Genomic DNA, 16,642 nt, shown 5'->3' on the forward strand with positions numbered 1-16,642 from the left:
TTGTAGCTTGTTGTCAGGGGGCTGCTATGGAGTTCCCAAGGTGTTTTGACTCGTTAGGTTGTTGCTAGGTTGTTGCTTGGCTCAAAAGAGCCCCCCCCCCTTATATATCTCTATTATATTCAAGTCTGTAGACATGACCCTCTTTTTACATTCTTTTTAGATGTATGTATGAGATTTTAAATGCTTACAGCACATCTTTTCCCCATCAAGCAGCACAATCTAATGTTCGAATGTAAGAGACTCCTTTGTTTTACATTTATTATATTTGTTTGCTTCAAAGAGCATATCATCCACCATCTTAGAAATCAACTCTAAATCATCATTTGATCCACCTGACCTGGTTGATTTTCAGTCAACATAAGAGGGCATCTCTCGTTCCTATGGAAACTGGACCACAATGCGTTGCTGGTACACGGGCGACTTCTTGGTAATATTTGACTAGATTGTGAATTGGGACTTAAATTAGCTCTGGTAGAAACATATTTCCTCATTCCCAGAATTAATTTTTTCCTTTGGAATCAAACGCCTTATTTACAGCACACACCCACTCGCAGCACAGATTTCATCTCCGGTGAGACTAGCTGTCACAAACGCAATATGCCCCGCAACAATGCTTTGTTGGAATTCAATACAACGCAACTGAAGATATCACAACTACATAACAATTCAAATCAAAACTAGCTCTGAAGCAATAGTGATTCTGTATTTTTGATTTGTGTTGTGGTTTGTGATTTGTTTAGTTTTGTCATAAAGAAAAAAGCTCTAGTTGAAAGTATTGCTTTGAGTATGTTAGCATTAGAAAACGAAACAAATAAACCCTAACCACAACACAAAACAAATAAGATCACAGTGAAAGTTTGTTTTGGTGAGCTTTTGGTTGTTATCAGTGTTGTGCGTTGTGGTAAACAGTCCATTTTAAGAGAGTTCATCAAAGAAAAAATGTGTTTATTCACCCTCATGTCGCTCGAAACCACACTCTTGCTTGTGTGAAAGGAAAAGAAGATATTTTGAGAAATGGGTTTTGTGCCCGTATGGAAGTCAATGAGGGCCAATGTTGTTTGGTTTACCTAGGATAAGAACAGAAGCAGGACCTCTTAAGGTTTGTTGGGTTATCTTTTTTTAACCTCTTTGCCTTTGTTTCATGATAAACGTTTACTAACATTTTTTTTTCTGAATAGTCAAATAGGATTTCTAAATGCAGACTGTTGTGATCCAAAGAATAGTGTGACGTTCTGTGTGAAAAATTCTTCGTTTTTGACCGAGGAACCCACACGACAGGCCGCGTGTGGGCAGTTAACGCCCATTTTGTAATTCCAAAACCAGAGATCCAGCCAAAGGACGGTGATCGTTCGGAAACCAAGGCAGGTTTCCACAAGACAGAGGAAATGTAGGGGTTGAAGTTGGATATTTCTCAACAGCTGAAATATGTGGAAACACATTTAAAGTGGCAGTTCAGCCAAAAATAAAAATCTTTCATCATTCACCCAACCTCATGTTATTTCAAAGCTGAATGACTTTCTTTCTTCTGCAGAACACGAAAGAAGATCATTTGAAGAAAGATGGTGACCAAACAACATATGAACACAAAACCACTGAGACATTTCTCAAAATATCTTCTTTTGTGTTCTGTTGTTCTTTTCTTTACTTCAACTAAAAAAGAAGTGATATTCAAACTAAACCATCATACGTCTGTCTAAACATGCACAGATTACCGTACAAACACAAGGTCGTATAACAATGTGACTCTGTAGTTCATAAGAATTTATTGTAAACACTAAAAAACTGAAAAATACTAAATGCGAGTCATCCTCAGCGACGCATTAGAACCGCACAGATCTGCTGCCGTATTGACTTCAGATATTGTTTGAATAATTGTTGGGGAACATTTCAGTCTGTGGAGATCAAGCCTCATTTTAACATGATGTTCTTTTGAAATTGGTAGCGGTCTGGATTAGATGTTTTTGATACTTCACAGCTGTTGTGGGCTGACGTTGAGTCTCTGCGGAGATGCTTCCTGCGTAAAACAAAAAGCTTTCAGTGCATCTCTGTGGTGTATCACGTCCAACGTGCTGTTTATTTTTCTGATATCTGGCCCTGATTAATCGACCCGGGAGTTTACCGTGCGGTGGGCGGGACTGTGGGCGGAGCCATTTCTCATGGGCCTCGTTTCTGGAAGCTGAAGGGCCAAACATCAAAGAGTCCTAATGATAATTATCGCACACGAATGTTTACCCGCATTTCAAAGATGTGACTGAGTTTATTATCTTCAATCATGGCGCTGTTGTGTAATGAGTCCTTTGTCTTGGTGATCTCAGAATTTCCATTGTTGCATCGCAGATTTATTCATGAGGAAATGTCACATTGTTTGTGGCACGCACGAATGCTTTCATGTCAAGATAAAACCTTGGATATATTTAAACGGTGGCAGGTTGCAATATTTAGCAAGTTATTAAATTCATGAATGTTATTGGATGCTTATAAGTGACAGTTTTTTTTACATTTTCTAAAAACAAGCAAATTACTAGCATTGTTGTTTAAATTTTTTATAATGCTGCAGAAACGTTGTAAAAACGTTGTAAAAACATTGTGTGAAAAGTCGGTTGTAAAATAACATATAAACATGCACTTTACTGTACAAAAAAATGTTATGGTACTTTGTTCTGGACAAAATATTTCCGTTTTTTTACGGGTAAGTTCTTTAAACATTTTATGGAACAATTTTGCGTGGCTCTTGTTTTTGGTAGGTATAGGGTCGCCAAGTCTTTGTATTTCATGGTCTCTGGATATTTTTCTACTTTTGTCATCATTTTAATAAAAAAAATCTTAATTTTGTTAATAAAATACAATTATGCTCATCCATCCCACAAGGTTTATGTATCTATTGCACTAAGGCCAGGGGTCGAGATCCAAGTTTCAAAACCTGTAAATATGAGCAATAGCAAAAGTAATGTTTCAGCAATGTTAACATCCCTAATAGTGGAGAAGATGAGAACAGTCGGGCAATACACACAGCAGTGGGCGGGCATTGTTGTGGCTTTGACAGTTCGGAGGGTAAAGTATGAGCGCTCTCTCTCTGTCTGTCTCTCTCGCCCACACGCTCTCCCCCGATTGGTTGCCAGCGGGCAGTGAAGGTCACTGGAGGTGGTCTCGCATTTTGCCAGACATAGGGGGCTAATAACCGGGCGCGTGTGTGTTTACGTTGGGGCGTACGTGTGTTAATTCCTGTCACCTAATCTGTAGTCAAAGCCCCAACCAGTAATCCATTTCACACCTCGGGTTATTTTGTGGCATCCAAAATCCTAAATCACGCAACCAAAATAAAGCCACGGTGTTCAGGATACGCACAGCGTTGACATTGCTGTGGTAATCGTAGACACGTCAGTCAGGGTGCATTTATGTTTGTGTGTTTTGTTCTGTACAAATTCATATACAATTCATCTTTGTAGAAGGCTATTTCAGGTCAATACACAGTACAAATCAAATCAAAGACCATTTTGCTGGTAAATTGTACTGCAAAGTTTGTTTACAGATATGAGCGACATTACTAGCTGTGGCTTGTTGAGATTTGCTATTATACTGTAAATGTTTATTTGATTATTTTTGAGTTTCTTATTTTGTTACATATATATTTTTTGAATACATCGAGGACGTCAAATTCCGAAGTTGGACATCACTTTTGACTGGGACTATAGGTCAGAAAAGCCGAAAAGGAAAAGCCTGAGCCATATTTATATATCATTAAGACTTAGAGGTGGAATCTTTTGCAACACCCTAGCAACCACCTATAACTCTTATAGCAACACCCCGGTGACCACACTGTAAAAAAACATAATTTTACTGAATTTTACTGTAAATGTTTTAGAGAATGTTCACGTATAATATAATGTAAATGTCCAAAAACTGGAATTTTACAGAATTTACTTTATTTTACTACATTTTTAAAATGCAGTCAAAAACCATCAAATCGCAGAAAAAAAAAGACATTTACTAGAAAACAGGTAAGCCATGTGAAATATTTTATTTTACAGTATATTTCTGGTGCCTCTGCGTCTGGCAAAATCACGTTTTTAAAAAACTTTTTTACAGTATTCTTTTGAAATGCGGTCAAAAAACGTCAAATTACAGTTAAACTTATGGTTAAAATTACAATAAAATGAAGGCAAATTTACAAGAAAAAACTAGGAAAAGTGTCATTTTACAGGAAAAACTGTTATTTTACGTTACAGTCCTGGCACCCCAGCTGCCAGAAGATTTTAGTTTTTTTACGGGATTTTTTTACAGTGTGCTCTTTTTTTCACTTTCCCCACTTTCATGTGAATAGTTTAAAAGTTAAATAGTTTAAAAAATATTTCAACTTTTTTGCTATGTTAAAGTTTTTTTAAGAAACATATAAACCTCTCTTGACATGTTTACCAAAGCATTATAGACAGATCTGGCTTAGGTGTTCAAGCTCATTTTTAATAACGAAATGCGGCATGTGCGTGTAAAGTTTAATGCTAATGAAGGAAGAAAGAGGATTTTCTGAGTAACTGTCAGCTTAACCATTAAAGACCGCAAGCCCACGCATACCCTGTCAACAGCCCTACCCTGTAATGGCAACACCCACTCTGAGCAGGGGCCCCTACACACACACACACACACACACACACACACACACAAGACGTGTTTGCACGTCACAAAGCCTATCCATATGTGTGTGTGTGTGCGTGCGTGCGTGCGTGCGTGTGTATACGTGACCAAGTGTTTGAGTAGGAAGACGTGTTTGACTTGCATGGTCTCAGCAAATGAAAGGAATCTTACTTTTGTGTGTATCTTTGTCTCAATTCCCAGGTCTTATTTATGATAGAGGTCAAAGGAACAAGCTCAAACACGGTGCAGCAAACATATAAATAGTGAAGCATTCCAGCTGGCATGGGCTCCAAGTTTGTGCAAAACCTATTATCCATGTTATCCAAGCATGACTGTTTATATAGTAATAGGTACGTATATGCATACTGTATGTACTGTATGCATATGTGATTGACAGCCCAACACTGACAATGATTCCCTTGGCATTCGAGGAAACTCTAAGATTCTGCTGCTGAGCTGCCACCCCTCGTCATTTTCATCTCACAAAACGGAAACTAACTTTGAAAAGCTTTTGTTTTGAGGGAGAGAGCAGCATGAAAGAGAAAATGACGGCACCCACCACGCACTTCCTCCCAGGAGCTGTAGGGCTATGCCCAGCCTCCTACCCAAAATAGCTCAAGAAGCCGAGACAGATGGGAGGTTGTTGATGTGGCCCTCTTATCTAAACATCCAGTTTTGATTACATTTCGTTTTGAAGGTTGATACAGTGGTGCTATGCACATTTTTAGTGCTATCTAAAGGCTAAAAATAGATTACGCTGTGCTGTTAGTTTTGGGGGGTTTAGCTTTTATGATTTTACTGAAAGGCAGCCTTTTTTGCATTAGGAGTGCTGAAAAGATGAGAGATGATGATTTTGCTGTCCACCGTGGATGTCAGTCTGATGCAGTGTTTTGAGTGGGCTTTGGGGGGATTTTGTCACCTAGTGAGGGTGGGTGCGTGAGTGAATATCCAGAGGCATTTACGTAGTGTCATTGTGATGCAATGCATAGTCAACACTATCTAAAAAGATAGAAGATTTTTGCTGTATTTCATACATGCATACCGAAATAAAAAAACAACCATAACTAAACATTTTGTGGGGCTTGGCGTAGTTAGCTACAAAACACCTTTTGTTACCCGTGAAGAAAGTTCAACCATTTAGATTTACAGTGGGAAAAAAACACTTTCGCGAAGGTTGTGCGGTTTGTTTATAAAAAAGGCAAGCGAACAACCAATTAATATTTCTCAATATGTCATGAATGTGCGTATCAGTTCAGGTCTCCCCGAGCAGCAGCATCACCGCCCGCGCGCGCTCTCGGTATTCCGTCCCACGCGCTCAATGCCGCCCACGCGAGGATTTGCGTCAAACCAGCGCGTGGGAGTGAGAGAGCAATGCAGCTTACATCGGAATATCCCATCAGACGAGAGAGAAAGAGAGAGAGACGGCACCGATGAACGTTCAACGGACTTTCTCTCCAGCGCGAGAGGCGGAGCGCAGCCCCGACACAACAGCGAGCACCGGGAGCAGTCGCGCGCACCAGCTGCGGAAGAGAGGTAGGTAAAGCGGAGCTGTAATTTAAACATTGCATGTAAACCTTGCTGTAAAAACAATAAAAAAGAGAACTTAAAATGGGTTTGCTAATAATGGGAATTGCAATGGTTTAATGGAAACTAATAGTCTCACATGTGCCTCTTCTGGTGATCTTGGGTTCTTTTGGTGGGATGTTACTGTATGTGGTGGAGGGGAACCATTACTGAGTCCTTCTGGAATAAGACCCAAACTACACTGTGCATAAAGGAATTTTGTAATGGTTTTAACGGTAAACATCCAATGGTTAATGATTTAATTTTAGTAATGGAAATTTGTATAACCGTATTTAGGGGACGGTACGGTAGTTTCTAAGTTAAAGCTGTTCGAGTTTAAAGTCTAAATCTGCATTGTTTGCAAGCATTGGTCTATCAGAAACTGCCAGGTGCATGCAAGTGCCAGATCAGGTAAGTGTGCAGGTTGGTACCTGTTCATGCATGTACGGAGATATTTCATTAAATAAACGGTGCTTTCAATTGTATGATGCTTCAGAAGTTGCAGTTTGATGGTAGGGTGTAAACACGAAGGCAATGTTTAACCAGACATTGAAGATATTTTGTTGAAGACCAAATGTAAACGATTGAGATCTGAATCCTCATTTATAAAACTTTAGATTGCATGCCTAAAGTGTGCAAACTCGCACTCCGTAGTATACTGTATGTACACCAAGTTTATTTTTATAAATCTGGATATGTGCTTGGAAAACATTTAAACACCAGGCCCAGTTTTTAGTTTGAACTCTGTCAGCCATTGTCCTTGTAAAATTCTGCATTTTATTATGTAACGGATTTTTTCAGATATTGACTTAAAACAGTGATTTTCTTTGTTATAAATAATAATTTAAATTTAGTTAGTTATGAGACATTAAGAGCGTGTTCACATATGCCATGTTTGGTTCGATTGAAACGAACTCTGGTGCGATTGCTCTGTTAGTGCGGTTTATTTGTGTAAGTGTGAACGCTGCCACCCGAGCCCTGGTGCGCACCAAACAAGCGGACCGAGACCGCTGAAAAGAACTCTGGCGCGGTTCGATTGAAATATGAACGCAGCACGGACCAAAGGCATCGAACCGAACCAAAACCAGGAAGTGATAACAATATACGACCCGAAAATCAAGTGATTTGTTCATATAAAAGGAGTGTTTATTAGATATGTGCTTGCGCATGTAACGGAGGAAATCCTGGTGCCGTTTTGACTGTGACTTCACGAGGTCTTCGCGAGTTACCGGCTTGCTAAAAATACCCTCACATGCGCAGTCGTACACTGAGCATGTATTACCCAGCACACAACATTGTTTTGGATATCCGGTCAGTTCCGTTTTAAAATATAAATCATAAAAGCTATCCAATCACGTTGCGACTTTACACGTAAGCCGTTACGTTCGAAATATTTAGGTTCGCTTTTAAAATGCCAGTGTGAACGCTAAGTGAACCAGGACTACATTTATTTTTTATGTTTTGGTCCGGACCAAAAGAACCAAACGAACCGAACTCCAAGTATGAACACGCCCTAAGTTGAAGGTTGACTTTAGTCTAGTAAACACGAGTCTTCCCATGCCACGTTTGTCTCGCTGAGAGGTTCGTAAGTGCTTATTTTTGTAAATTCTATACAAACACATTGAATTGTGGCTCCGTGGCAAACATGTGTATTTGGTCTGGTGCGACTTTGGGAATGAGACTACCCGTTTGCTCATTCGTCACAAAAATTACAAACCGCCCCTATTTAGGTGAAAAGACTATGCGGAATGAAAGCTTTTACGATATTTTGTTCTTACTATCTCGTTGTTTTTTTTGCATTTGTGTAGCCATGTCGGTACTGTTGCCACGTTCTTTGGGTGAGCTACAACTGTACCGGATCCTTCAGAAGGCCAACCTGCTGTGCTACTACGAAGCGTTCATCCAGCAGGGCGGCGACGATGTCCAGCAACTCTGTGAGGCCGGCGAGGAAGAATTCCTCGAGATCATGGCCCTCGTCGGTATGGCGACCAAACCCCTCCACGTCCGACGACTCCAAAAAGCTCTACGCGACTGGGTGACCAACCCTTCCCTCTTCAACCAACCTTTAACATCCCTTCCCGTTTGCAGTATACCGGTTTATAAGCTCCACGAAAGCTCACCGGGGGTCCAGAGCAATGGCCAACAGAACCAGCTGACGGTACCGAGAGCGTTGTTACCCACAAGCCCAAGTCCAGGAAGACTTGACGTCAGCAGGGACGGTACTCCAGGGTGCTCTCCGCTACAAGGTGCAAGCGAGAGTCGTTTCTGGGGTAGCGAGAGTGAACACAGCCTATCTCCGTCCGGAGCGTGTTCACCGTGTTCTCCTCACGACGCTCTTGATATCCTCGATGCGACCGCCGTCCAGTGCGTGACAGAGTGCGTCGAGAGACTAGCCCACACGTTGCCCAAAAGTGACCCCAGTGAGATCAGAGCGCAAGTCCGGGCCAACAAGAAGCTGAGCAAGATGATAGGCCACATTTGTGAGATGAGCGAAGATGACCCCCAGAAGGGAGCGGAGATTCGGAAGTACAGTGCCATCTACGGGCGATTCGATTCTAAGAGAAGGGACGGGCGACAGCTTACGATGCATGAGGTTTGTCTTGCGAGCACAAAGATTTGACATGTTCCTGCATTGTTAATTTGACATTTCAAGTGGAATGACACGGTTACCTAATATTCGTTTTTAATTGTCATTTTGCTTTTATGTCTAGCTTACAGTAAATGAGGCGTCTGCTCAGTTATGCATGAAAGATCTGTCACTCCTGACCCGAAGGGACGAACTTTTCTCACTAGCTAGGCAGATTTCACGCGAGGTCACCTACAAATACACCCGCAGGAGCAACAGGTAAGACAGAAACCTTGTTTTTTACTTTTTTTTAAATAGCTGGGGCGTTTAATCTAAAGTTTTTATTAGATTTTGTTATTAGATGAAATAATTCAACTCCAGAACAAAATGACTTTCACTATTTTTGTCTGTTTTCCGGTAAGAAATCAATAAACTGCTAACTAAATGTTTTAATAATAACTATTATATTAATTCTAATAATTATTAATTATGGACTAAAATTAGTTAAAAATAATTGGTTCCCTTAAATGAAACGCATTTGACACAACGCATATGACACATAACCAATCCATCTGTCTTTTAGGACTAACTGCGGCGAAGAAGAGGAACCGTCTCCCAAGAGAATCAAATCCGAAGTGAGTTCTTTAAATTCAGTTCGCATTTATAATCTCCGCCACATTACTTCATTTTCCGAAGACGGCCACACGCCTCATCTTTCTAATCATTTTGAGCTCCCGGTGGTTTCTCGGGAGCTCTTTATTACTTTCCCGGTCTTGTTGTGATGTTTATTGCCCTTTGCCGTCGCGTCTAAATTAGAGTGTGTCGCCCTGTTAATAATCTCGTGATGTTATTAACATCACGATTCACTCCGAAATGTTGCCTTCACGCGGCTTCTCCCATGAGCACAGCTCTGTGCCTCAAGGTGAACATCTAAAAGTAAATCATTCTGCTATCTCTATGGAGCTGTGAGTCAACAAGATTGAAGTCTCAGGTTGAATCGCAGCTCTGCGTGTTGAAATTTGAGCATTTAAAAGCTTTTCTATAAAAGGATGTGAAAACGCACAAGCGCACAAGCGCACAGGCGGAGAAGTACATGGTGGACTCGAACATAATTTTTTTAATCATCCCGTGGGTGTGTGCAGAATTACCCACGCGTCGCTGCGGCTGTCTCTGCCTGAGTCTAACGTCATACGTGGACACACGCAAACACAAGCAGTGACCTCAGAGGAAAATCTGGAGGCTGTTAATGGGCGAACACAAGGTGACAATTCGTTCAGAGGTGACGAAGTCTGATCTGCTACAGTGACAACAGAAATAACACTGAAAACGACTGGAAACTGCCATGACAAGGAATTTTGTGGACATTTTCTCCTAAATTTGCTTGAGAGAAATGAAATGGATAAATGAGACATTTTTTTAAAAACATAAGAAGTCTGGAGGTGTAAAATGAATGTAAACTGTAGAGGTAAAATAATCTGGATTTGGGTGAATTTGAAGAGAAAGGTTTGAGTTCACATTGAGATCTTCAGTAAAATTGACATTTGATTGCGGACTTGACAAATCTGAGCTCAGTTTGAGACATTGTCGAGATCTCTTATGAAACTCTAATCTGTGAGATTTCTCTTTTTCTCATGAGAAATGTCTTAAACGCCAGAGACATAAGCAAAGGTTTCTATTCGCTCTCCATGTAATCTCATTGGTGTCTAGGAGAAATATTTGAAATATTAAAGAGATCTCATCTCCGATTTGTCTGTCTTGGCATCCCTTTATTATTTTGATAATTCATCTCTCTAGCAGCGAGATGAGCTTCATTCCAGCTCTGATTTACCTCCACAGCCACTCAGGGCCCTACAGCGATGAATCACTTTGTACCAACAGCTTTCCCAAATGATGCAAATGTCACGTCGCACCAGAGATGCAAAGAAGCGAAGCCATCATAGAGATATTAAACTCTGTCATTTCAGCGTTAGTTTTTCATGTTAATCGGGTTTTCCATGATCTCATTTCTTTCCGTTAGGATGGCATCTACGATCTGCAGGAGGCCCTGCATGTTCTTCACACGCGACAGGAGACGTTGAGAGAGCAGCTCGCGGTGGCCAAATCTAAAGGGGAGGAATCGATCCGACACAGTCTGCAGGTACGGAGTTTAAGTCTAGGTGACATCTGTTGTAAATAACAAAGTCTGTGTGATTAAGGTTGAGAACGCGTTTCTTTGAAAATAATGGTGTTTGAGTAGTTTGTTTTAAAGCGGTTTGAACTTAAAAATAAAATAAAACATTGCTTAAAAAGATAATATTGAGAAGTTTGTTTCAAAGTAATCTGAATTTAAAGTGTTGTTTAAACATGTTTGTTTAAATATTTGTTTCAAAGTAGTTTTTTGTTTCATATTTTTTAGGTTAATTTTGTTTTTGTAGTTTCTTGCCAGATTAGCACAGGTACGTCTGTAAGATGTCTAGTAAAGTTCTGAAAAACATCCGAGTAAAAGCATCTAATAAACGTCTTAAAAAGAGCCGTTTTAAATACGTCCTGAATCAGAAACATCTTCTAGATGTCTATATGACATCTGACAGACGTCTCCGAGACTAAAGGCAGAGATCAAATAGACGTCTCCCAGATGTACAGTACTGTATGTCTGCTATCAGGGTTTAGTTTGGAAATCAATTTCCCACGTTCCCCTGATAGCACACATACATCTGGGAGATGTCTATTTGATGTCTGCATTTACATCTGCGCGCGTATTTTTGGATTGTTTGCTCATTTGCAATACGTCTCTGAGACGTCTCCTGTCAGATGTCTGACAGAACATCTTATTCACCTATAAGATGTCTATAAGATGTTTATGATTTAAAAGGTATGCAAAACCGCCCTTTCTAAGATGTATAACAGATGTTTTCACACAGCAGATGTTTTTAGATATCCAGATCTTTAGCGGGCATCCTACAGACATACCTGTGCTATCTGAGTCCGACTTTGTTTCAATATTCTTTAAAAATGATTGCTTCAACATTTTTAGACGTCCAATTCACATTCAGCGTAACTGTGTGCAGGTTCAGCTTGACTCTCTGTTGGCCAAGCAGGTGGAGCTCTTGCGGGACGCTGCCATCCAGGAGAGACTGAAATCTTTGGACTGGCGGATCCCGACGGCGGCTCTGAAATACCTCACTCCCACACCTCAACACTGCAACAGCGGACTCTCGCAAGTCTCTGGTATATTTTCTCTACCTTTCTTTCCATCCGCAGTAGCCTTCTATGACTCCACCATAAGTCCAGTAAGATAAAAATGTGTCAATACAGCATGTTTAAATGCAGGCGAAAGACCCTTGAACCTCCGTTTGACTGACGTTCCGCTGGGCAGGCAGTTGGCCAATGAGCTGAAGCGGCATCACAAACAGATCACGGAGGAAAGACACAACCAACAGACCTCAGACGAGAGAAAAACGGCGACCACAGGTTAGTGCCCACAATTAACAACCCAAAAACCACTTTACTGATATGACGACCTTAAACATCAAGACCTTAATGTCGTCATGTACTTTTTGGACCTTTGGATATCGTCGCTGTCGGGCGGAAACCTCCTATGTCCAAATTTGGTCAATTTCATATTTTTTCACAAATCGATGCTATTGGTCAGTCCCCATGTGGGTCTGTTATTTTTACAAATTATTAACCAATCTAAAGTGTTGAAAATAGCCTGAGCGCAAATCTCTTAACTCCATTGGACACTTCAGCTGTCTGAGAAGTCTCGTAACTCCACCTCTTCTTCACTCCGCGGGAGCCTCTCGGCATTACGTCTCCTGATTGAAAGTTTATTAGACAATAACGAGTGAAAATAGTTAGGTTAGATACATTTGAGTAGGTCTGTTTTGTTAAAAATCGATAGCTGTAATGCTTCGGTGCAGAACGAAGCCCGTGAGCCACGAAGGTAAGTTTGCGAGCAGATTCGGCTAATTTCCGCCTATTAGACAGCCTAGTCAGCTCATCGTTTTTTGTATTACATCACTTATAGTTCTTAAACCTTTAAAATAGAGTTTAGGAAGATGTATGTAACCACAGTCGTTAGCTTTGGTTAACGATTGAAGCCTTTTCTCTTGTCAGGAGGCTCAACGCGACCGCTGACTTTATTTGCGTGCAGACTGTTTAACGTTTTATTTTGGTATTGCATCACTCATAGCTCTAACGTTTAAAATAGAGTTTAGGAAGATGTATGTAACCACAATCATTAGCTTTCATTAGCTCTTAAAGCCTCGTCTCTTGTCAAAAGGCTCAACGCGACCGCAGACTTTGATGAACACTGCTGGCAGCAGCGACGTCTGTGTCCGTACCATTCTTATCAATGACAGCGTAATCTCGTATCTCCCTGCTCCCAAGTTATAAACCTTGTATCTCCGATTAAACATGGTTTTGGGGAAATGTTGTGTTAATGTTGGTACACAACAGTATATGATAGCAATATAAGGTATAATACCAACTTTTAACGATACAATGTTTAATAACTCAAAAATATGCAGTTTTTTTAACTTCCTGAAAAATAATGGTTTTGGAGATACGAGGATTCCGCCCGACAGCGACGATATGTACCTTGCGTGCGTGACCTGGATTAACACGTTTATCTGAGTATCATCCTCGATGCGTGAGAGCAACTCGCATATCGGCGAGAAATCTGAGAACTTTTGTGTAATGTATGCAATCTGTCATGCAAATGTTATCTGTGAAGGCACTGTAGGACTGTTTTCTCTCTGAAACTCCTACCTGTCTGTCCACACAGCGTTAGCGCTCGGCGAGTAGGTGAGGATTTTACTCGTCTTTTTGACGTGCTGGGTTTTTTCTTTCACCACACTGTGGGCAGAACCTGATGTCAGTCGGTGTAATTTACTGATCGTCTTTTGAACGCCACTGTTTTAAATAGCTGAAATATACGTTAAAACATCCGCATTCCTGGTGACACTAAAAAGTACCCCCTTTTTAATTTTGATGTTTACAGTATCTGTTTGCTTACTGGAAATGCATTGAATTTTGCAAATTCCAACACATTAAAAGTATTTCAGAATAGCGTTCGCTTTGATAAAATAGACATGAAGTAAATTAAAACATCCTACATAAAAATCTGGATTTAGGAATTATTTTTAGCACAAACATTTTTTTTTTGCATGAAGAAAGCACAAGGTATTCACAGAAAAATTATTTTCAAAATTCAGAAAATTGGTTACCACCTACCCAATCTTATCTTGAAATCTTAAGATACGCAGAATTAAGTCTTCCTACCCATACAGAAAACTAAAGCATACACAAGTACAAATGTAACTGTTGTGTTTCAATCGCAGAAAATGGGTCTTCTCAAAAAGATTCCTGCTTGTTGGACAAGAAGACCATCAAATCCGAACCAGAAGACTCCAGATAACATCTTCGACCTCTCAATAAAACTCCTGTTTTGTTTTCTCAGTGGATATCTAGTTTCCACACTGTGTGGCCTTACAAAATGTAAATGCCTAGAGATTTATTTTCATTTTATTTTTAAGAATTACTTTGAATTTTAGAGACACGTCTTGCAGTTTGTGTGCAAATAAAAACCTTATAGGAGCATACGTGTGACTGTTTCATTTTGTACATAATCTACGGTTTATTTTATTGCATGTTTTATTTTTAAAGTATTTTTATTTAAGCTATCAAAGGAAGCACTCTGCGACTGAAGCACAACCTGAAGTTTCGTAGTAAACGGGTCTATAAATTTGTTCAATGTTAAGATGTATCGTTCCTCGCCATTTGTAATCGATGACATTCATCTGTTCGTATTGATCTGTCAGTGTGGGTGTGATCTTTGTTAAATCATACTGAATATGTAGAGATAGCTTTGCTTACATTTTGTGATCGGGTCACTTCGGTACTTAAAAAGTGTATTGTGTATTCAAACATTCGGTGACCAGCTTTAGCCTCTATCAACATATAACAAGATTGTGTATCTTGCTGTCATAAGATGTTAAGTGTTTTGATGTGACTGCAGTTAAAAGTTTGTAAATGTTTTATCACATGTTAGTTGTCTGATGTGCCAGTCTGTTGTGTAACTTTTTGCTGGTTTTGCTAAATACATCTGTCACGTTTTTCACTTTTTCGTATGTTGTCTTTGAAATTGTCGTACAAATAAAACTGAATTGGAGAAATGGGGTTCAAGAATTGTTTTTAGCAGATTATCCACACAAAAAAAACTAGAAATTTTCCACCCATCACTGATTCACTAGTTTCTGCAGGTCTAATGATAAATAGGGCTATTAAATGATTAATTGTGATTAATTGCACCCAGAATACAAGTTTGTGTTTACATAATGTGTACTGTTTACATAATGTATACATATTTAGGAAATATTTACATGTGTTTATCATTTAGCAATAATTAAAATTATATATAAATGTTTTTCCATTTTATATTTTTCTTAGATATATGCATGTATGTGTGTTTATATAAATTCAAAATTAATATGTACAGTACTTAGACATAGGGGCTGTTTCCCGGAATGGGATTAGTTTAAACCAGGACTAGGCCTTAGTTTAATTTGAAAATTTAAGTAGTTTTAACAAACATGCCTTTCAAAAAAACATTTCTTGTGGGCATTTTGAGACAGCACAAAAGCACTGATGTATTTTAAGATATGTCAGTGCAAGCTGTTTTTAGTTTGGACAGCTCTTACATTTATTTTAGTCTTGGACTAGTCTAATCCCTGTCTGGGAAACCGCCCCATAGTATATATATATATATATATATATTATGTAACCACAAACTTTTATTCTGGATGCAATTAATCACGATTCAACAGCTCTAATGATAAAACATCACTTTGTTTGTTGCATTGTAATACGGAAAATGAGCCAAAATCATATCTAATCTCCTTGTGAGATAAAATGCAAAATCTTTTTTTTAGATCTTTCAATTGTATTCCCAGTTACATATAAAACCAAAGCACCTAATCACACATATCTTCTTTATCGTCATAAAACTTATCAAGCTAACATGTTAAAAGCTATTTATTTATAGAGGCGGCCTGCAAAACAGCTCATAATCTGGAAGCGGTTCATAAATCAAGCTGATCCAAGCAGCTTCCTCTTCTGTTTGTCACACATGCGTTAATGCTAAACACCCACAAACGCTCACACACACACAAAAGTGCGTTCATCAGTTCTTAGATGTGCTGAAGCCCTATACGGGCCTTCCTCAGACAGACGTCACAACACCTACAGAATCTCTCAGTGTGATCACCGTGGTGACCCAGATGTGTGGGCGGTGCCTGAACGTGGGCGGAAACATTTCTCTCAGCAGTGCACTACTGTGGCTTGCAGAAAAGACTGTTATAGACTGTATTATAGAAGGAAGGGTTAAGGTTGGGGTTACCCTTACAAAAAGACGTTTATTCAAGCGTGCTATTAAACTTTTAAATGAAAAATAAGAAAGTTTGTTCAGTCTTGATTTTATGTACTTCTCTAAAAGTACACTTAAGTATACTTATATAGTACTTCAAGTACAGTAGTATAGTTTACTTATAGTAAAGTATATTTGGCCTTTGCTTGTACTCAATTTTTCGATCGAGATAAACTTAAAAGTAAATTGAAGTATTTTAAGCGTACTTTAGTAATGTAGCTGCGTCATTAAATACTTTTTCACATAGTTTACATAGGCAACTTATAAACTTACATGTTCACGTTTATATAGGATGAATGTAATATAAATAATATATCAATAGTAAAGTAAAAGTGTACTGTTAAGTGTACCTAAGTAGTAGTTTACTAAAAGTATACTTCAAATTGTACTTTGTATACGAAATACTAGACTGAATTATTCCCAAGAACTATTGAAATACTGCATTTACACTACTAGTGCATATAGTATACTCACCTCAT

At 39.3% G+C, this 16,642-nt stretch overlaps 1 protein-coding gene across 2 annotated transcripts; it reads left to right on the top strand.

The window, feature by feature from the left end:
* Positions 1-4,689: 4,689 nt before the first annotated feature.
* nab1a (NGFI-A binding protein 1a (EGR1 binding protein 1)) lies at positions 4,690-14,934 on the top strand. 2 transcript variants are annotated; one of them, XM_057325949.1, is made up of 8 exons: positions 4,690-6,162; positions 8,001-8,785; positions 8,904-9,037; positions 9,342-9,393; positions 10,776-10,895; positions 11,836-11,965; positions 12,068-12,208; positions 14,080-14,934. In XM_057325949.1, exons 1-8 carry the CDS (start codon positions 6,060-6,062, stop codon positions 14,154-14,156), a joined length of 1,542 nt encoding a protein of 513 aa, XP_057181932.1. In that variant the 5' UTR covers positions 4,690-6,059; the 3' UTR covers positions 14,157-14,934. The 2 variants fall into 2 exon arrangements, with proteins under 2 accessions (XP_057181932.1, XP_057181931.1); XM_057325948.1 differs by having other exon boundaries at positions 4,693-6,162; positions 11,806-11,965.
* Positions 14,935-16,642: the final 1,708 nt, after the last annotated feature.

The sequence above is a fragment of the Triplophysa rosa genome, linkage group LG25 (genome assembly GCF_024868665.1).
Source record: "Triplophysa rosa linkage group LG25, Trosa_1v2, whole genome shotgun sequence".
NCBI lineage: Eukaryota > Metazoa > Chordata > Actinopteri > Cypriniformes > Nemacheilidae > Triplophysa > Triplophysa rosa.

What these genes read in the sequence shown, in the direction of transcription:
- nab1a (XM_057325948.1), top strand. Translation starts at nt 6,060, where the DNA reads ATGAACGTTCAACGGACTTTCTCTCCAGCGCGAGAGGCGGAGCGCAGC. An exon ending in TACACCCGCAGGAGCAACAG is followed by an intron (nt 9,038 to 9,341) that starts GTAAGACAGAAA and finishes TCTGTCTTTTAG; the next exon opens with GACTAACTGCGGCGAAGAAG. An exon ending in GAGAAAAACGGCGACCACAG is followed by an intron (nt 12,209 to 14,079) that starts GTTAGTGCCCAC and finishes TTTCAATCGCAG; the next exon opens with AAAATGGGTCTTCTCAAAAA.